The 22340-nt window shown below is 36.2% G+C and overlaps 1 protein-coding gene across 6 annotated transcripts in view; it reads left to right on the forward strand.

Moving 5' to 3' along the window:
• Positions 1-22340, forward strand: part of elf1 (E74-like ETS transcription factor 1) — a 232502-nt gene that overhangs the window by 199683 nt on the left and 10479 nt on the right. For 5 of the 6 annotated variants that reach the window (XM_039765994.1, XM_039765996.1, XM_039765993.1 and 2 more), the window contains 3 exons: positions 14319-14426; positions 20866-21027; positions 21714-21797. In XM_039765994.1, coding sequence (XP_039621928.1) covers positions 14319-14426; positions 20866-21027; positions 21714-21797 — 354 coding nt within the window. Of the gene's footprint in view, positions 1-14116; positions 14137-14318; positions 14427-20865; positions 21028-21713; positions 21798-22340 lie in introns of those variants that run through there. The other variant, XM_039765999.1, reaches the window with a different exon arrangement.

Genomic DNA, 22340 nt, shown 5'->3' on the forward strand with positions numbered 1-22340 from the left:
TGTGTTGTGTAATTTCTGATTTTCTAAAACTAGAGGTCAGATATACCTTCAGAAATTCATTCTTGCATAGTCAACATATATCAGGACCAATCCACAATTTTGAAAGGATGTCTCTCAAATATAAGCCAAGGTCTGGGTGACCTACAACACTAATAACCAAAGGAATTGTTGCTGCAGTGGAGTGAAACAGTAGACACGAAAGGGATTAGTTAAGGGTCAGCTGAAATCATTCTTCATGTATAATTAAACGTGAGGCAAGGTCAGTGTACATTGGTGTCCAGAATTTTGACCCTTGAAATGTAGCATCACCATATCTAATGATCCAAAGAGAACCTTAACCTAATGCATTTGTTAAGAAGTAATTTATTAACCAGAGATGAATCTTGGCAATGAACAATGGCACAGAGTTTAAACAACAATCGAAATGATGGAAGCATGGTGAATTTCCAATGTCAAAGAAATTCAAAGTGAAAAGCCAGTGCCAGTAAAAACATGTGCATAATTGTTCATGACACTGATGATAATGTCCATTTTAATTGCACTTTTCAAAGTCCCAATAACTGCTCCATGTTATGCTGGCTTGCTTTGGGTTTTACAGCAGTCAATCAAGGTAAAGTGGCAAGGAAAGCTGCTAACCATCCCCACTGCTTGTTAAGAACAATGTCTCTGCAAATACTGTTTGGATTGCAAAAGATGTTCTACAAAACTTCGGATGTGGACAGATGCCATACCTACCCTATTCCCCAGGCCTAGCCTTGTTCAAATACTGTAACTCCTTTTTCTCAATCTGAAAGGAACCTCCATGGGATTTCAGGTCAGTTACAGAAGACAAGTTGCACTAGCAATAGAAAACATTTTACCTGAGTGGAACAAAAAAATTTTAACCAATGTATTATATTGGTTAAAACATGACTTGTTTAGTGATACTCTTACAGTTGAGGTTCAAAACTTTTTGTTCAACCCACATTTACATAGCGTTCAACAAGACATTTCAAGTAAAACACATTTTTGTTGTTTTATTGTAAAACTGTTGAGTTTAAAGTTTTTGATTTGTTTTATATCTAATTTTCAAGTAAGGGACTGGTGCACCTATTGGTGTAGACATGCCAGTCACAAACGTATGCAAAGTAAACACTCTTTTTGGTTCTGCAGTTAACTACTTACTTGGTTGTTACATCTGCATTCTTTTTACAGATACATTTTAAAACAATTTAGTGCTGTGCTAAGTTTTAAAATCATGCTGTGCATAATCTAGTGTATGTTTTTTGTTTGCACTGCTTTCATAATTATCTTCACAATTTTTAAGAAGGATGAGAATCCTGAAAATTACTTTACCTTGGGGACAAGCCTGGCAAACTGATGTCAACCTATATATCAAACTCTGTTTGACCCTTGTCACTTTTATGTTAGCAACACTAACACTTCTCCACTACACACTATTTTATTGCTTTGATTAACAGTTTTTAACTTACATGTGAAGCACAACTGCCCTGCTGTTGGCCTGGATTTAGATATGTCTTCCAGGATTTGACTTGTTTAAGTCTACTTTGCCATCTTAGTGGATTCTCACTCTGCACTGTTGCTTTATATTTTTTGGCATATTGACTGCTGTTTACAACCACACTATCTATACAACTGCTATAGTGTTACTGTCGTTCCCAGCTGCGGGAATTCTGTTTCTGCTTGGCTAAAATTCTGCCATGTCCTGTTCTCAATGCAGAGTGTTTGGGTCAGGGTATAATCAGAATAAGTTGCAAGTAAAGTACTATTCATGAAGCTCTCCTGCAAGCAACCCTTCCTTTCACAGCGCTTTACTTTTTTAAATAACAATTAATGAACAAAAATAATTTTCTTTATTTCACAAATTAATTATGTTTTTTATCCTTCTTCATAATTAGCAAAACCACTCTATTGCATGTAGTAGTTGAGGTTTGCTTTCCCTGCCACAAAATAAAACAAAACACAGTCAATGAGTTTGTAAATGAGTTCCACTTGATTTGCTCTGGTGCTGATTGGGCACCATATATTTCTAAGTATGTCACTTTCATTACATACTGCAAAGTTTAAAGGTATTTTCCTCCATCCATTTAATAAAACAACTTAATCCACTTCTTGGATTCTGGGAAAACTGGAGCCTGTCCTTTTAGCATGAGGTTGCACGTAAGGCACCTGGGAGGGAAAAGGGAGTTCCTGGGAAAGAAAAAAGCATACAGGTTTGGGGTAATATGCGAACTCAGCACAGTACCCAATATCATTTATGAAGATGGATTTAAGTGTATATTTTGTTGGATTTTGCTTCAGAACACTGCCAAAATTTTAAATTATAAATCCCTACTGGCTGGAATCATTTAGTTGGATTATATACTCATTGTGAGGATCTTAATTCTCATGTTTATTTATTGCATAACAGCTAACAGTGATACTACATAGCAGACATATTTTGTTACTATGGCCATGTTTGGAAAATATTGGATTATGTGCAATATCTGGGATGTTGGTCAGTCATTCAGAATAATGGCTTTTAATTTAATAATTTTTAATTTAACAATCACACTTCTCTCAACTTTTAAAACCAGAATAATGTCTCCACCAACCTGGCAGCATTTTCATACACTTGAGCACTGCATGAAATGACAAAGAAGTCAATGCCAACATTTTACTTCTCTTTCATTTCCAGCAGTACTCCAGCTCTTGTACAAGTTCAAATGAAACACAATATACTCAGTCTTATTTTGCTCCAGAGTAAAAGAATAGATAGTAAGTGAGCTGCTTTTCTTAGGGAAGCCTTTTATGGCTATAATTATCCATATCAAATAGCCACATTTTACATGTTTTAAGTATAATTCCTCAACATGAATGCATTTCATGTTTATCAGATTTTCCAAAAAAAAAAACATATACTGATGGGTAATTTACAGTAGCATCAGGGTGTGCAGCAACAAGCCAAACAAGCAGAGCTGAATAAACTGCAAGAATATGTAGGTAATTAAGAAAAAAACAAAGCTTGGTGAACCTGGGGTATAGTGTGCCAGGGCCAAACGTCTAATTAAAGCTGTAAGATTTAATTTTGTCACAAGTCAAGTGCGTATCAGATAAGGTTAATCATAGTTTTAACCATCCATCCATGCATTTCTGTTACAACTTAGTTGGTGATACATACAATAAATGTAATGCATTTAAAACTTTGTTTAAACAAAAGACCCCAGCAAATATGATATACTGTAAAGTGCTATAAAGCTAGGATTTTCAGATTTATGGTGTGACTAAGCCATCTAGTGGTTAAACTAAAAATAGCACAAACAGGTTTAAATGTTTAAGGTTTCATTTCATCATGTTTAAAAAAAAAAAAAAGAATTTTGACCTTTCAGTTTATTTGGCATTAAAATCAATGTTCAAAACGTAGTATAAAAAAGTTGCTATTTCAGCACTATGTAGGTTTTTCCTAATATATGATCATTAATTAAAGGACAGGATATTGTAAGTGTGAGCTTTTGACCCTGGACAATGGGAAGCCTTGTTTTCTTTGGGTTTTCTGGGCTTTGTAGATTCTCGATAAACAACTTGCAAACAGATGTTTTGGAGATGATTTCATTTAACATAGTCTTATTTATAAAACAACATTCTGTATTTTGTTTCTGTGACAGTGACACTTGATTGTTACTAAAGGTACCCTTTTAATTTTTTTAAATTATTTATAGGAAGACTGTAGACAGTGCAGTACAAAGTTTGAGTAAATTGGAAATACTAAATGCACCCATTGCCAAAGGTAAATTGTTAGAGACAGAGAATTATATTGAACTTCACATTTTTTAAGGACATATTGAGTTCAGACAGATACAGTGCATCCGGAAAGTATTCACAGTGCATCACTTTTTCCACATTTTGTTATGTCACAGCCTTATTCCAAAATGGATTAAATTCATTTTTTTCCTCAGAATTTTTCTACACACAACACCCCATAATGACAACGTGAAAAAAGTTTACTTGAGGTTTTTGCAATTTTATTACAATTAAAAAAACTGAGAAATCACATGTACATAAGTATTCACAGCCTTTGCTCAATACTTTGTCGATGCACCTTTGGCAGCAATTACAGCCTCAAGTTTTTTTGAATATGATGCCACAAACTTGGCACACCTATCCTTGGCCAGTTTCGCCCATTCCTCTTTGCAGCACCTCTCAAGCTCCATCAGGTTGGATGGGAAGCGTCGGTGCACAGCCATTTTAAGATCTCTCCAGAGATGTTCAATCAGATTCAAGTCTTGGCTCTGGCTGGGCCACTCAAGGACATTCTCAGAGTTGTCCTGAAGCCACTCCTTTGATATCTTGGATGTGTGCTTAAGGTCGTTGTCCTGCTGAAAGATTAACTGTCGCCCCAGTCTGAGGTCAAGAGCGCTCTGGAGCAGGTTTTCATCCAGGATGTTTCTGTACATTGCTTCAGTCATCTTTCCCTTTATCCTGACTAGTCTCCCAGTTCCTGTCGCTGAAAAACATCCCCACAGCATGATGTTGCCATCACCATGCTTCACTGTAGGGATGGTATTGGCCTGGTGATGAGCGGTGCCTGGTTTCCTCCAAACGTGACACCTGGCATTCACACCAAAGAGTTAAACTTTTGTCTCATCAGACCAGTGAATTTTGTTTCTTATGCTCTGAGAGTCCTTCAGGTGCCTTTTGGCAAACTCCAGGCGGGCTGCCATGTGCCTTTTACTAAGGAGTGGCTTCCGTCTGGCCACTCTACCATACAGGCCTGATTGGTGGATTGCTACAGAGATGGTTGTCCACAGAGGACCTCTGGAGCTCTGACAGAGTGACCATCGGGTTCTTGGTCACCTCCCTAACTAAGGCCCTTCTTCCCCGATCGCTCAGTTTAGATGGCCGGCCAGCTCGGAAGAGTCCTGGTTGTTTTGAACTTCTTCCACTTATGGATGATGGAGGCCAATGTGCTCACTGGGACTTTCAAAGCAGCAGAAATTTTTCTGTAACCTTCCTCAGATTTGTGCCTCGAGGCAATCCTGTCTCGGAGGTCTACAGACAATTCCTTTGACTTCATGCTTGGTTTGTGCTCTGACATGAACTGTCAACTGTGGGACCTTATATAGACAGGTGTGTCCCTTTCTAGATCATGTCCAATCAACTGAATTTACCACAGGTGGACTCCAATTAAGCTGCAGAAACATCTCAAGGATGATCAGGGGAAACAGGATGCACCTGAGCTCAATTTTGAGCTTCATGGCAAAGGCTGTGAATACTTATGTACATGTGCTTTCTCAATTTTTTTATTTTTAATAAATTTGCAAAAATCTCAAGTAAACTTTTTTTACGTTGTCATTATGGGGTGTTGTGTGTAGAATTCTGAGGAAAAAAATGTATTTAATCCATTTTGGAATAAGGCTGTAACAGAACAAAATGTGGAAAAAGTGATGCGCAGTGAATACTTTCCGGATGCCCTGTATATTCAAAGGTGTATAGTAGTACAACTAATAGAAATACTACTCTTGAAATGTAGTAGTAGCACTATTGTCATGCGTACAGAGTTCTGTGAGATTCTTTCTTTTATATCTGACCAACTTCAAACACATCATCACTTTCCAACAACAACATTTATTTATATAGCACATTTTCATACAAACAGTAGCTCAAAGTGCTTTACATAATAAAGAATAGAAAAATAAAAGACACAATAAGAAAACAAAATAAATCAACATTAATTAACATCGAATAAGAGTAAGGTTCAATGGCCAGGGGGAACAGAAAAAGCAAAAAAACTCCAGACGGCTGGAGAAAAAATAAAATCTGTAGGGTTTCCAGACCATGAGACCGCCCAGTCCCCTCTGGGCATTCTACCTAACATAAATGAAACAGTCCTCTTTGGATTTAGGGTTCTCACAGAAGGGCTTGATGAAGATGGTCACGTAGACCATCCAGAGCTATCCCAGCAACATCAGATATTTCTGTTATCATAAATTTAGGAAATAAGCAAATGAAGCCTTATGGTTTTAGTTTATTTCTTGAAATATTTATATAGGGTCTGCTATTAGTCTTTGTATTAAAATAAAAACATATAATTTAATGCCAAACATAAATATTTTTTAAGTCATATTTCTTTACTTTCATATTATTGTCACTTGCAGTGAGCATAATCAAAGCTCAGTGACAAACAGTAGGAAAAGAGCAAAAGGAATCCAAGGACAGGCACGGTTTACATGTAAATCTTACAGCTTTAATTAGATGTTTGGCCCTGGCACACTATACCCCAGGTTCACCAAGCTTTGTTTTTTTCTTAATTACCTACATATTCTTGCAGCTTATTCAGCTCTGCTTGTTTGGCTTGTTCTGCAGTCCATCCATCCATCCCACAATCCATAATGAAACCCACTTTAGGGTTAAAGTGAGGAAATAATGAAATATTCCATATAGAATATTTGATATATAAATTAATTTGATATTTAAAGTCATTCTTTTTATCTCTTATTGGTGATTATTCTAATAAACCCTGCTTACACTGAAGCTCACTTGAGTTTTTGAAGTACCAATAGTTTCAGTATTTTATTAAATTTTGACATGTAAAATTATATATGCATTATTTGAACAACAACAATGTTTATTTAAATAGCACATTTTCATACAAACACAGTAGCTGAAAGTGTTTTACTAGATATCAAAGAGAAAGTTACAAGAAAAGAAAAACAATTAGGCAATAATATTAAAGAATAAGTAACAGAGAAAGAAAAAAAAATCTAAATGATCTTAAAAAATAGATAAATATCAATTAGAAGATCATTTAGAAGAGTAGTGTCCTTATGTACAATTTCATGATGTAAGGCACTAAAGATGAGTCTGGTGATAAGATCAGATGGCCGGGAGGACAGAAAAAACAAAATCTCCAGTTGGGCTGAAGAAAAAAAAAAACCAAAATCTGCAGGGGTTCCAAGGCCAAAAGACTGCCCAGCCCCCATTGGGAATTCTACCTAACAAAGATATTTTTGAACAGAATGACAGAGAAATAACAGGTAATGCTGGCCAAGTTACCCCATGTTTAATTTTCGGTTAAAGTTAAATCTATGCAAAGTGCATTGAAGCTTTACTGATGGGCTTCATAAAAGCTTTACGTAAATGTTTTTTTTATTTATTAGGTGCCTGAACATAAAATAAGGCTACTCTTCTGAGAGCTATTTTTGTAAACACAGCAGAGCTGGATATACTGATAAGGAACCTGTCACTTGAATTTAAACAAATACTTTGGTAGTACCTTGATATTTGTTTTTCCTAAAACCACCAAACAACACAAAGAGAAATCTTCAAACTACTTTCTCATCGCTATTGAGATATTTAAAGCAGACTAAAGGATACAAAGAAACTTTTCCAACAAAAGACAGACTCTAAGAAGTACTATAGTTGTTTTCATACAAAATTCTAAATGTTCTTAACACTTAGAAATAAGAAATTAGACAAATAGAGTGAAAGCACACTTCAAGTATTTATCAATATTTATTAAACCATTTTCATGACAGTAACCAGTCTTGACTCAAATGGCTAGTTTTTTAACACAAAATTCAAAGGAGTAAACCATTAGCCACTTTGAGATGATTACCAGTTTACATTCTTATATTGCACAGTTATAGCATTTATCACTCAACATTTGCTAAACATTTTCAGTTTTATAACATTTACTTTGATTTGTGGAGCTACTTCTATTTTTTTAACTACTTTCCAATTCAATCATCTTAAAAGCATGTGTAAATTGCATACTTATTCAAAGTGTAGTTATCATATGATTGTGTTTGAATATTTTTCAATGCAGAGTGACAGCAATCAAGCAGAAATGTAAAATGAATGCATAAACTGTTAAATGACCTATCATTTTATATTTATGCATGACAAAAATATTGTGGATGCCCTTGGTGGTGGGTGATGTACTTAAGGAGATATCCACTGTGTTGAAACTGACATTTAATCTGAACAGCCTTATAGTGTCTGTGGTGAAATTTACCAATACCTATGCTGTCAAAAAAGGAATGCTGCTTTGTAATTGGTATTCTTAGACTATTGGTGCAAGGTTTATCTGCTACTAGCAAAATACCCGCGCTTGGGGGGTGTGTTAAAGAAGATATGAAAAAGAAAAGGAAACATTTTAAAAATAACGTAACATGGTTGTCAATGTAATTGTTTTGTCACTGTTATGAGTGTTGCTGTCATATATATATATATATACTAGCAAAATACCCGTGCTTCACAGCAGCGAAGTACTACCTTAACATTTTTATTAAGAAGAAAATTAAACCTTTTTAAACTGAGGGAAAATATACCAATAATTATTTGTTAAGGATCTCTTTGTATACCACATTGTCATTTCGGCCCTCCGGTTGTAATATGACCAAGCTGTGCGCTGAGCTTACTCTTGAGCATGCAACGTACAGTTGGCCATGTGAAAAGCAACTTTGCCTCAAATCTGACAGCTTGGATTGCTGCTGTCATAATCGGTTTGAGTTTCATGGTTTGTTTCAATTACGACATTATTTACAGGACTTGTGTTGAAGTGACATTCGGCATCTGTCAAGCGTTGTAAGCATACAACCGGTTTCATCGATAACTTCACATCCAGCTTTTGAGAGTTTAAACATTCATAAACATCAAAGTGTCCACTACTGAAATCGTCACCTGTGAATCTAAGATGTTTAAGAGGCATTGGCGGTTGTCGAAAGGTGTAAAATATTTGGCCATTTTGGTACACTTGAAAGCAACAACCGAACAATTCAGCGACAGCCATCAACTCACATGCAGAACCATAGGTGAAGGGCTTAAGCATTTCACTCTTATAGTGCTCCTGTGTAGTATAATTATCTCCTGTACCATCATCAGTCCACACCTTGAACCTGTCCCAGTCATTCAATACATAAGACACAATATTCCTCTGGATATCAAGAGTGAGCCTGATATGGCCGTGCAATATGATGTAACAAAGAAAATGGAAAAAGCAGGTGCCATCTCCGGGCATGGAAACAACTCGGTAATTGACAGTTCTTTGATCGATAGTGATCACCTCGATAGACATGTTAATAGGGCTATGGTTGGAACGATAAAAGAAATGGGTACCTGAACAATGTAAAGTAAGTCTAAAATACCTACACAATAACTATAATTGTAATAAACGAACAATAAAACAGCGGAGAAGTCGTGGATTAAATAAAAAGGCTGCAGTTATCAGCAGGGAGACGTGAATCCCGTGGCGAAGCAAGGAAGGGAATGTAGAGACCGGAGCGACGGACGGCCTTATATAGGCAGGCAGCCAACAACGTGAGAGGCGTTGGAAAGGGGGACCCAACGCTGCCTCACACGGTGACCGAGCTGCAGGCTATGGATGTATATATGTACGTAAGTAGGATTCAGTTAGCGTTGGGAACCCGAATACCAAATTTCTTGAAGATGGGCCCATAAGTAACAAAGACCATTGGAAAGATCAATATGGCAGCCGACAGTGGCATCATACCACCGAAATAAGTATGTACATCGGTTTCGGTTAGCGCAGGGAAGCCGCCTATCAAATTTCGTGAAGATGGGGCCATGAATAAGAAAGTTCAACATGGCGGACGTTGTCGACCGTTATCGACCGTTATGACCGTTACATGTAGAATTTCGAAATGAAACCTGCTTAACTTTTGTAAGTAAGCTGTAAGGAATGAGCCTGTCAAATTTCAGCCTTCTATGTGATGAGTGAGTGAGTAAGTGAGTGAGTGAGTGAGTCAGTCAGTCAGTCAGTCAGGGCTTTGCCATTTATTAGTATAGATTGTCAGGGTTTTATTATTCCTAGAACAAAATCAAACTTATTCTTTAAGGAAAAATCATTCAAATTCATCTAGTCAGTTTTAAACTTAGCATCTGACATTATAAATTATGAAACAGATAAAAACATGAAATACACTTGTTTTTAGAAATAAAGTCACTTTGTTATACGAAAAACAATCAAAATCATCAGAGATTGGATAAAAGAAAAACCTCTCGTAATTTAAATTCTCAAGGAATGGTGAATGAGTGTGCTGGAACAACAACTTTGATTTGTGCTTTAGTCTGGACAGTATGGTAAATAACTCTCCTAGCTCTAATGTCCTGGGTTCAAATCCCATTCTGGGTAGTATATTTATTCATCGTATATATTTGTGGCATATTAGACATATCTCATGACCAGTTGCATTACAATGTAGTATGGAAATTCTGCTCATCAGCAGAGTGCTGTGTTCATTGATTCAGGATGTTTATAATGAGCAGCATGTGAGTAAAGCTAGAAGTGTCTCTGCATAGTTTGCACATATAAGCCACGGGTTGTTTGGTCATTTTGCATCCAGCTAACAGTAACAGAATATTCTTCTGTACATCAAACTTCTAGATTCACAAATGGCTTTTATCCATAAATAATAAACTCATCTTCTTTGCATGTTTTGATTGAACTGTTAATTGTGACATCTGTTTTTATTTGATGCATTCATTTACTTGTTCTGCAAAAATATCAAGTCATAGATTATTTAGTCTTTGTTTGGTTAAATATGATGTTCTTTCATTTGTTTATTGCCAGTCACTGTTGTGTTTTGTTGTGATTGTCAGTCTTCATATACTGCCTTTTTATTGTGTTACTGATGTATTGTTACATTATGAGACCATTTTGCAAAAGCTTCACTGCAATTATACTAATTTATAATCATAATGACAGGAAACTGAATTGAACTGAGGAGGGCAGGAAATCTGAGTTGATAAACGGCCTCTGTGGTGTCTGTGGAATTTACAATGTCCCTGTTTCTGTGTGGGTTTTTTTCCCATATCTCAAAGATGTACAGATTACATTACATTCAGTTGACACTATAAAGTGGACCATTGTAAGTGAATGTGGGTGTGCTATCATACATTGCGATCCCATTCCGGGTTATTTCCTGCATTGCATCCAGTGCTGCCAGCAAGGACTTTATCCCAGTATCCAGTAATGGGATAATACAGTACTGAATTATGTTTATTTTTTCTGACTTCTTGTTTACAGAGTAATTAAGAAACCAAGCAATATGAATAAGAATTCCATTACTAATAATGTACTTTTCATTTGTTCTGTTATTTTCCAGGCACTGTCAAAAGACAGAGGCTTTGTAGTTACTGCACAACTTGAGTTTACAGGTTATTTGATTGTATTGCCTTAGACTTGGGGTCTGTTTTTAAAACACCGAAAAGACTGAAAATTATAATTCCTGAAACACATTGGTTACAGGTTAAAACAGTTAAGAAAAAAGAGCTGCACCGGGTTGGTGTCTGGGTAGGCTTTGCACAGTTGTGAGAACGAGTTGGAGTTTGTGTTTGTGTGAATGGGGCTTATTCTAGCCTTGAGTCCACTGAACCCAAGATAGGCTTTGGGCTTGCAAAACACTAATTAGATTGAGCAACTTGAGAATGAAGTGTTCATTTAACTGTTTATACATACCAAGTTACATTGAGTACACCATGCTAACATTGCATATAAAGTGTAGTAGCCCATAGGAATACAGGTCAGATTTAGTGTTCAGAAAAGTATGTTCAGCTGGAGTGACACATACTAGACTATACCAAATTCAAAATAATGTAACCTTACCTAATGAGTGTTGTTCCCTTTTTATCTTGCTTTACAATTTTTTAACATTAAAAATGATAATACTTGGCATCTGCTTAACATTTATTTTCCTTCTCTTTTCCTCTTCTTTGCTTCTGAAACCAAATTTACTCTATTTGATCCTAAAACCCAGGAATACTTTAAGAGTCAAACGGACTGTAGTATCTACAGGGGGATAAAATTGATGAGCCGCAGCATGAACTTATGGGAAAGAGTAGTGGAAGCTAGGTTAAGAAATGAGGTGATGATTAGTGAGCAGCAGTATAGTTTTATGCCAAGAAAGAGCACCACAGATGCGATGTTTGCTCTGAGGGTGTTCATGGAGAAGTATAGAGAAGGCCAGAAGGAGTCGTATTGTGTCTTTGTGGACCTGGAGAAAGCATATGATATTTGCAATGGGGATGAATAGGTTGACAGACGAGATTAGACAGGAGTCCCTGTGGACTATGCTGTTTGCTGATGACATTGTGATCTGTAGTGATAGTAGGGAGCAGGTAGAGGTGACCCTGGAGAGGTGGAGATATGCTCTAGAGAGGAGAGAAATGAAGGTCAATAGGAACAAGACAGAATACATGTGTGTAAATGAGATTGAGGTCAGCGGAATGGTGAGGATGCAAGAAGTAGAGTTGGTCAGGACCCTGGATATCACCAAGAGTGAAAGGGAAAGTCTACAGGACGGTAGTGAGACCAGCTGTGTTATATGGGTTGGAGACGGTGGCACTGCCCAGAAAGCAGGAGACAGCTGAAAGTGGCAGAGTTAAAGATGCTAAAATTTGCATTGGGTGTGACGAGGATGGACAGGATTAGAAATGAGTACATTAGAATGTCAGGTCACGTTGGACAGCTGAGACACATAGTCAGAGTGGCGAGATTGCGTTTCTTTGGACATGTGCAGAGGAGAGGTGCTGATGAGTATATTGGGAGAAGGATGCTAAGGATAGAGCAGCCAGGCAAGAGAAAAAGAGGAAGGCCTAAGAGAAGGTTTATGGATGTGATGAGAGAGGACATGCAGGTGATGGGTGTAACAGAACAAGATGTAGAGGACAGAAAGATATGGAAGAAGATGATCCACGGTGGCAACCCCTAACGGGAGCAGCCGAAAGAAGAAGACTTTAAGAGTCAAACATCTTCCTAAGAAAATGTGCCATTAGTCACAGTTTAAGATTTCCTTCATGAATATTAATCATTATGATTAGTTCCTGTTTGTATTTGACATCAGTATGCTAGTTATTGCTTTGCTACATTATATTATGTAATAAATCACATAATCATTAGTTCAACCGGTATTACCATTTAGACGTTTCCAGAGCCATCCAATGCACAAACATTCCAACAGAGATAGTATTTTTTATTCATAATAAACAGGGTTGTTTTATTAACATCACAGCCTTTTTTGTCATTCCCTCTTCTTCAATGATGTGAAGCTTAGTAATCTCTTTCTAATATATTTCTGTAAAGTTTAACAGAGTCAACAGCAATTTGTTCCAGCACAGGGAGATAATAGTTATGGGATTTTACAAAGCCGAATGAAGTGAAAGCACTTAGAGTGGAAATGTATCTCAGCAAATTGGTTTGAGATAACCTAATATTTCTGGATGTTTGCATGACATTCTTGTGATTACTTTATATTTATAAAGCATCAGATATGTGGAATAAACTACCATATTTTAAATTTTGAATTCTTTGTCAGTATGATATTATAATAAATTCCATACCTGATTGTGAAAAAAAATGAAAAGATATAAAACAAAAAAATTACAAGACCAACCCAGGACTATTTTTATTTGATATTATTTGTAATAAGTTCTTATAGTGTAAGCCCAGAAATTTAAAAAGGGTGGCCAAAAGGTGAGGTATAAACATGCTTTAACTTTAAGTATGGCTTATGTAATATTAAACTGCTTAAGTACTGCATGTTGATTTATGATAGAGGAAGTTTATTCTTTGCTCGGGCAAAATAAGTGAATTAAAAAATCCTATCTATAACAGTCACCTGTTGCAATTATCTTTATATAATAGCCAATGTGTATTTCTATAAATGAATGTGTGGGTGTGTGTGTGTAAGCCGTATGAAATCTCGTATTTATATAAATGTATTTTTAGGTATGCTTAGTGCCCAAAAAGCCATGACATTCTATATACAAGGTTCAGGAAAGTCTGTGCCATCTGTTTAAATCTTAAACAAAGTGGGGAGCCATACAGTGATAACCTTTCTATCAAACTGTACCTTAATATATAATAATAATATATATAATAATAATAATTAATAATATTAATAATTATTAATTAGAAAATGTTAGTGATGTTAGATGTCGCGGCAGCAAGTTAAGCAGAGAGGTATCAAACTGTACCTAGATTTCCAAATTTTCTTAACTCAATGTTAACTTCTCCATCTCAGTTCGGGGGACAAAACGGTAAATGGTTTTAATTTCATTTTTTTTCTTTTTTCCCAAAATAGATGGGGTTTGAAATACATCCTAGAAGCGTCTGTTGATTTTAGATTTTCCAAATAAGTAAGCTTTTTTTACCTTTCAGGCACTGCCATGTTATGATATACATTGAATCTTTAGTATGCAGTGATTCTGTAGTGTTAGGATGAGTGGGAAAAGTTATGGCCCTGTAATATGAGGCTCAGAGTTTTTATTTTTGTTTGTTCCTGTAAGTTATTCAATTTCTACAATTTTTTCACTTTTAGTTGAACCTTCTTGTACCAATTCAGAAGACAATATGGAAACCATTGTGGCTGCTGAAGCACTTTTAAACATGGAGTCACCTAATAATATTTTGGATGAGAAAAGAATGCGTAAGTGATGCCTTCCCTTTTATCTGTTTTTATTTTTACTTAAGCTAAGGTGTTAAATACACTTATTTCAGAGAGAATATTAGTATTTTTGAGTGGACCTGAACACCACTTTGACAGTGATTAGTTCAGATATTAAACCAGGTCTGAACATTACAATGGCATGCTGCTCAACCAAACATATTATAATAACATAACAGGTACAACCATTTATTTTGAAATTAATACAAAGGAGAAAAAAGAGCAAAGTAAGATTCAGCCCCCACCCAGGTGAAAAAGAAAAAGAAGGACAAGGGAAAAATCAAACCAATCTAACTTTTAAAATTCAATAAAACAACATAAGAGAGTCACTCACAGACTTAGCCTGCTTATTCTAAAACAATATTAATAAATTTTTGCCATGTTTTAAAGTTTTGAACATATCCCCAGAGAGAGATTTTGTTTTTTTTTTCTAATTTGAGATATTATAGTGTGTCATATGACCCACTGAGTTACAGAGGGTGGGTTGGGATTCTTAAATTTGAGCGAGATAAGTCTGTGTGCTAGTAAGAGTAGTATAGGCAACTAGCTAAAATACCCAGTGTTGCACAGGAGGAAAATAAAGTGTTTTTTTTTTTTTTTAATTTTTGAGAAAAATATAATTAAAAAAACCCACAACTTTTTGTGAACCCGGCCCAGACACAGACAGGCGGACATGTTGTCTTCAAACCACCACACGTTTATTACCACAAGTGTTTACAATACTGGTCATTGGACCTAGTCCAATGGTCACTCAGACCCAATTCAAAGTGCACAATACCCCACTAAATACACAGTCCTGGCAACAATGCCTTGTCTTCGGGCCGCCTCCACATCTCCTCTTGCCTCGTCCTCCTTCCACCCGACTCTAGCCTCGAATGAATGGAGACGGCCCCTTTTATATGGTTCCCGGATGAGCACCAGGTGTTCCCGGCATTCCTCCTCTGGCCACGCCCCAGCGTGACGGAAGTGCCGGCTATCCTCCCGGCTGCTCTCCGGGCGCCGTCATAAATCTTCCCCCCAGCACTTCCTGGTGAGGCGGAAGTGCTGGGATAACAGGTCCCTAAGGCATTGGGGCGCCTCCTGGCGGTGACCACGGGCCCCTACAGGGTAGGGCTTCCATGCCCTGTACGCGTGGCCCCCAAAGCAACCCGGAAGGCAACCCCCACGTGATCCAGGGTGGGTGCAGACCCACATCCGGTCCTTCCCGTCGTCCCGGCCGGGTCATGGCCCCTGGCATCCCTGACAATATATATATATATATATAGATTATGATTGATTTATGCACTTTAATGCCTTCTGGAAGTACACCAAATAATGAAGTGAATAGTGAATGTAATACCAAGGCCATTTGAGAAGTATGTAAAGATTTTTGTCCAAAATGATGTTAAAGTATGGATTGCATCACCAAAACATTTGGCCTAGTGATGTTAGAACTAGATGGCAGCGCACAGGTTGGGTCTTGTCCTGGGTATATTTTAGACAATTTTAAACAAGATTAATTGAAACTTGATGGCCCAAAGAGCCTTGGTCCTGAAACCCCCTTTTCCCATAGGAGGCATACTGCAGTATCCACGATTTCCATATCTACATGATTTTTTAGGAACGTAACTCCCATGGATAACAAGAATTGACTATATACAATTATATATACTGTATATAGTCAGTTGTGGATTCTGATTGATGGACACAGGAGGTTACAGGGTATGGTTTCAGAGAGCTCAGTCTCCTCTGCTGTTTCAGGTCAAAAAAGACAACATTCAGCTCAGCTGCCCAGTTATATTTGGCCACTCACAGAAGGGAAAGGGGTCTTAGAACATCAAGCAGAGAACGACAAGGCATTGTCTCCTGGCAGTGAATCCATGCTGTGGAGGAAACAAGAAACATGATTAGCAACAGCGCCCCTCCTGCCTGGCAGTGGTATTACTTGGCTTACCTGAGTCACCTGGATGGTACCTAATGGCGCTTTTCCACTGCATAGTACGGCACAGCACGGTTCAGTACAGCTCACCTTGGTTCGGCTCAGTTCGGCTCGGTTTGCGTTTCGACTGCAGTTTAGTACCGCTTTAGAGTGGGCGGGATTATTCACATGTCGTTATAGTTGCGCCGACCTCCTGAAAAACTTTTTCATTCCGCGTCGCCCATCCAGCTCTCGCTGGATCCGCTCCTCGGCTACCAACGAGAGGAACGTCTGTACTTCCTCAATAGACCACGAAACAGCCATTTTTGGTTAAAACAAAATGGTGCGTCCGAACCTTCGCTGGCTGTGCTAAAAATCTAGCGGGTCTGTTGTGTCTCGTGTCGCAAGTTCAGTGATGCAGTAATGACGATTTTCTCCGGTCAATCAGTGACCAGCAGAGTTTACACGTCACGTTTTGGTAACGGTTCGGCGCGCTTGGAACCTCGGCTGAGGTGGTACTAAAAAAAGGACCAGGTACTGTTCCCAGTGGAAAACCCCCCAAAAGTGAGCTGAACTGAACCGTGTCGTGCCGTACTATGCAGTGGAAAAGCGCCATAAGTGTGCATGCATGAATATATATACACAGAAACAAACATTTGTGAACAGATGCCAAGCTTAAATATGTAATTATGCAACATTAATTTTAATATTTTTCTACAGAAGGCTATATTAAGTAGGTCCTACTATGAATTCATTATGAAAAGGCTTATTTAAGAAAATGTGTTTTAGTGATCTTGATAAACTGTACTAGCCTGAATTATCCCTACTGATGAGAAATTATAGATATTAAAATCAAAAGGCCACCTCACCAGTTATTTTACATTTCACATTGAGCAAGCCAGTTGTCAAAGATCTATGGTTACCTTTACAGGAGTATGGGCATATCTTGAAATGCAAGATTTTTGATAATCTTACATGCATTTAGAGTATTTTAAAAAAGCTAGTTTAACAATGCTGATTTGGGTAAAATGTGTTACAGTTTTATCCTTATAATTTTGGTTCTTGCTGCTACATTTTCAACAAGATGAAGCAGATTTTTATTGTTTCTTAATAGCTCTGATAGGAATGTATTGAGGCAATCTAGTCAGCTAAAAACAAAAGCACGTTTTAATCTTTAAGGTTCTTTAAATGATATTAAGGATCAAGCTTGTGCTATGTGTTAGTAAAGAGAGTGGAGAGGTATGAGGTCAAGTATATAACAACTGCATAGGAAAATAACCATAACCATTATAGAAGAAAAATTCTATAATATTATGCCAAAAATCTTAGGTAAGATATCTCATGTTCTAAGTACTTTACTTTAATAATAACAGAGAGGGAGATAATACAGCAAGTAAAGAAGTTAAGTTAAATAAACAGGAGTAAAGAACATTTATTCTTTAGTCTTTAAAGACTAGTTATTGTATTAATAGATTCTTACCCTAATTTTTGGTAGTCAGCACAAACCAGAGTAATTCAAACAGGCTCATGTTTGATTTTTAAAAATCAACATTTTGAAAGTAAATGCCATTTTTATTAACTTATGTTATATAAGTAACAATGGAAAAAGTTATAGAAGAACAGCCAATGTTCAGTACCAGTACATCAAGAGACAGAGAAGAATGTATTTTACTAAAGTGCTGTAATGTTAAGAGAAAGCCAACAAACATATGATTTTGTTTTTGTCAGAAGAACATTATGAGACAGTAAAAGTAGAAAAGCCCAGAGAAGAACTGCTGGGTATATTGTTCAACTGAAGGACAGCCAAATAAAGCATAAACTAAATAAAGACATGGCAAATGTATTTAAAATTATGAAGGTCATAAGTAAGATTATTTTAAGGTTACATAAAAATAGTTTCTGAAATAACTATCTATGGGTACCACATGTAGCTGGTTAAGGGTAAATCTACCACAGATATTACATAGTATTATTACTTTCTCGTATACATAGTATAGAGAAATCATAGGAATTGTGAAAAAATTCATTCTCGAGATTTTGATGAATCTTGACGTTTTAGATCTTCTTGAGTCTGAAAAAAACATTTTTGAAATTATGTCTATGTTTCTGTGTGTAAACACAATAACTTAAAAACGCTTTGACCTAAGTCAATAAGATTTTGTACACCTGCTTTATATCAAAACAAAGGAATCCTGTCAACATTTGGGCCACTTCCAACCAACCGGAAGTGGTACTTTAACTGAATACTTTTGCAAATTTTCAAGTAAACTATGGTTATAATTAAAGAGAGATGATTCAGATTTTATTTAGATATAGTGATAAAAAGCAAACAGATATGAAATTTGAGAAAAATTATTAAACCGGAAGTGTATTTTATTTAAACGACCATCCAAATTTTTTATATCATGGAAATATAAATGTGTACATGATGTTAAAAACTGTATTCAATATAACGCATATTCTTTCAATAACTATTATCAGTCTTATTTTAATTTGTACATCATCAGTTTAACAATAACGTGTACACATTGAACATGCCATGTAAATATAAAGATATAATTGGAATAATAAGCTGCTACGTTCCTGTCATTTTCCTGGTAATATATTTAATTTAATTTAATGATTTTTTTTATTTCTGCCATCATTATCATAATTAAATGTAGCTAAATGCAGTTTTACCTATTGCAATTTATTGCAACAAATATTATTTCTATGTTTTTAGGTGACTATAACTCTTTTTACTTTGCACATAATCTAGGGTAATGCATATGTTATCCTGAAAAAATTCCACCACCGTTTTCAATCTCCCTAAGTGCGAAAATATTTTAATATAAAGTTTGATTATAGAGATAAATGATTGTGTGTTGATATTATAAATTAGTTATGATGAGAAACAAACACATACGATATTTGAGAAATATTGCACAACTGGAAGTGGTTCTGATGACCTTTTCCTCTATCTCAGTATAGGAGAAAGTCAAAGGGAGCACTCTTTTGTAATGACAACTGTTAATAGGCAAAAAGAAGGTGGCTAATAGGTTGATTTAAAATGTAACTATTTTTATTAATGAGATTCTTCCGCCCTGAATTATATAGAAAACAGGTATTTGTTTTCAGGTATACATACTGTAAACGACAGTAGTGATTTATTGTAAACCTTTAAAACGTCTTCCAATCTTTTTAAGAATTACTTTGTGTGTGTGTGTGTGTGGATCCAGGGCAAAAATTAGAATTTTACAGTATGCTTGTCTGTCACAGAAAACTACTCCACTAGGTCAGTTTATATTTTCCAATAAACCAAACCGCTTTTTCTTGAACTGTGAGAGTAAGAGAATAAGCAAGATCTACACAGAAAGGTAAAATTACAAATAATCCATGGTTACAGTCAGATTAATATGAGGCTCTATCAGACCCATGTCCTGATTGAAGCATGTTAAAACCTGCAAAATGTCAAAAAATGCAATTAATGTGCCGTTTATTTTAGAAAATATACAAAAGGAATGGGTGAACAAATGTGGGGAACAACAATATACAAAATAAACAAAAAATAGTAAGCCCTGTTGTCTGTCTTTAGGCTTTCCTAAACAAACTCTTCACAAGGTCAGATTGCTTTCCCACCATAAAGTGTGACACAAAAATTCAAGTTTTCCACCCTCTAAATCCCCAACTCTGCCTCTGGCTGATCTCTCATCTTTCTATCAGTCATTTGTGCATACATATGAGTATCATCTGGAAGTTGTCTAGCCTTCTCCACGGAGCTTCTTCTGGCAGACTCAAGTTCCCCTGCACCCCTGATCTCCAACTTTTGTGGCAGTTTCCTGGTGGCCTGTCCTCCATAACACATAGAGTCAGTTGGATCCAAGGTTATGCAGCATTTTAGAATTTTAAAGTTGTTCACTTTTTAATAGGTCAATAGATTTTACTCTTACTCTTTTGAACACTTCTTGCATTGTCTTTGCACTGCATTCAGCTGTTAGCTCAAACATTTATCATTTCTAGTGCTGCATATGCATTCTGATCTACAGGCAATTCTAAAAAAAAGTTCTCATTTCATTATGAAAGACTGGAGATAGCTGAATGAAATAAGAGAACAATTGAATGCAGAAGTGTTTCATCATGTTGAGGCATATTTAATATTAGTTTTGTTGGAGGAGGAAAAAACTAAACAGATGTGTTTTGTATCTTAAAATCTAAAACCCAAATTTGGTTTGCATTGCAATGACATGTCTGCAGCTGAAGGCAATTTCTGTGAAAATCTGTTACTGTTTACCATTTTCAGTGGTATGCTGACATTATGTAAAGATTTGTTCCTTTGCTTTTATTTAGAGTTTCTTTAATTTCCTATTTGCCTTCCTTCCATCATTTCCCCCAGTTTCTTTCAGTTTAGCTGTTTTATATAGCAAAAGTTATCTAAAACATTTAATGTTCTGTTATTAATGATTAGACTAAAGTAGAATAATTTGAATTGTGGTAGTCATCATGCATGGTATAAAGAATTACATTATTATTTCTCATTTTTAACAGTTCATGGCTACAGTACTTTGCTGGAGAGTGAGCTCACATACATATCTCTCCAGCCTGAGCAGCTGCAGAACCATAATAATGGAGTAGATGTATCCCTGGATGAGGAGTCCACTGATGAGATTTCACAGAAAAGTCCCACAAAGCCGCCAAAGAAAAAGAAAGGTAGGTTGATGATTGGTTTCTTTTGTATTATGCATCTCTCCTGGGAACACTGGCAGAAAAAAATCTTAACAGCAGTATTGCCATTTCACATTCAGCTTTCCTAGTTATTAAGATGGGAGAATAAAGTAGATGGCTTATAATTTAATAGATTTAAAATGTAGACCATATATCTTATTTCCAGTCAATGTGTGGCGTCACAAGTTTGTACTACTGTGTGGCCATCAGCTGCATATTTTCTAGCCACATTGTATTGCATTGCAAACAGCAGGTGTCTGTGTTGCTCAGAGGAATTTCAAGAAATCAAACTGGGGAATAAATTATAATCAGATGTTTCACATAGTGTCAGACATTTATAATTTAAAAAACATTAATTATTACTGGCCCAGCAGTGCTGAGCACAAGATGGATGGCACAGCAGTTCAGCATGTATATGTTTTACTTTGATTATAGTTGACAGCTATAAATATATTGGAGATGAACAAGAGTTTTAAGAGTTTCCTTCATATGACTTCTTCTTCATTTATTTATGGCAACAGTTAATATTCTTTACTCTCAGGTAGTTATGTATGTAATGTCATTTTTATCTCTTTCAGTTTTTGTATTCTGCTCTATTAATGTCATATGCCTATTACTGATTAGAACTCTTACTTGAAAAAGTATTACATTGCCTTTATTTCTTCTACCAGTCAGGAAACCCCGGCCAGTCAGACCATCATCACCAGTCTCCACACCTAGTCTACCTCTTAGAAAGAGGAGCAAGGATGGGAAAGGTAAGGATTCTACAGACATGTACCATGTAAAGAATCTTTCTAAAGTGACAACCATCCCTGAAACTTTACAAGTATACTATTATGATAAAATTCTGCCCAAATGTAATATTAATAGTTGCTATTAGTTGGTAATAGTCACACAGTTATGGAGATTACACATGCTGCACAGTGCTTATATCAAAAGGGGTCACTGCAAATGACTAATGTTTAGTTGGACTTGATGTCTGTTGCTTTTAAATACTTTGTTACAAAGGACATTTTTTGTACAAGATCTCTTTATTGCTCACTTCAACACTGGCTTGTAACCCAAAGACAAATGTAAAAGTGAAGTGAAGCTGCTAATGTGTGAGAATTGCTAGAGGATATAAAACTAGAACTCACCAAATAACATTTAATTTTAAGAGCTATTACAGCTAACAGTAGAAAACAACGCCAGCCCATGACAAAGCTTTTACAAAGTGATTTTTTTTCATATCCAGAATGCAGTTTATTGCTATATTTCTGATGCTATTGCCTGCATTATAATGCATTTTTATATTTAGG

Source organism: Polypterus senegalus, chromosome 10 (assembly GCF_016835505.1).
Source record: "Polypterus senegalus isolate Bchr_013 chromosome 10, ASM1683550v1, whole genome shotgun sequence".
NCBI lineage: Eukaryota > Metazoa > Chordata > Cladistia > Polypteriformes > Polypteridae > Polypterus > Polypterus senegalus.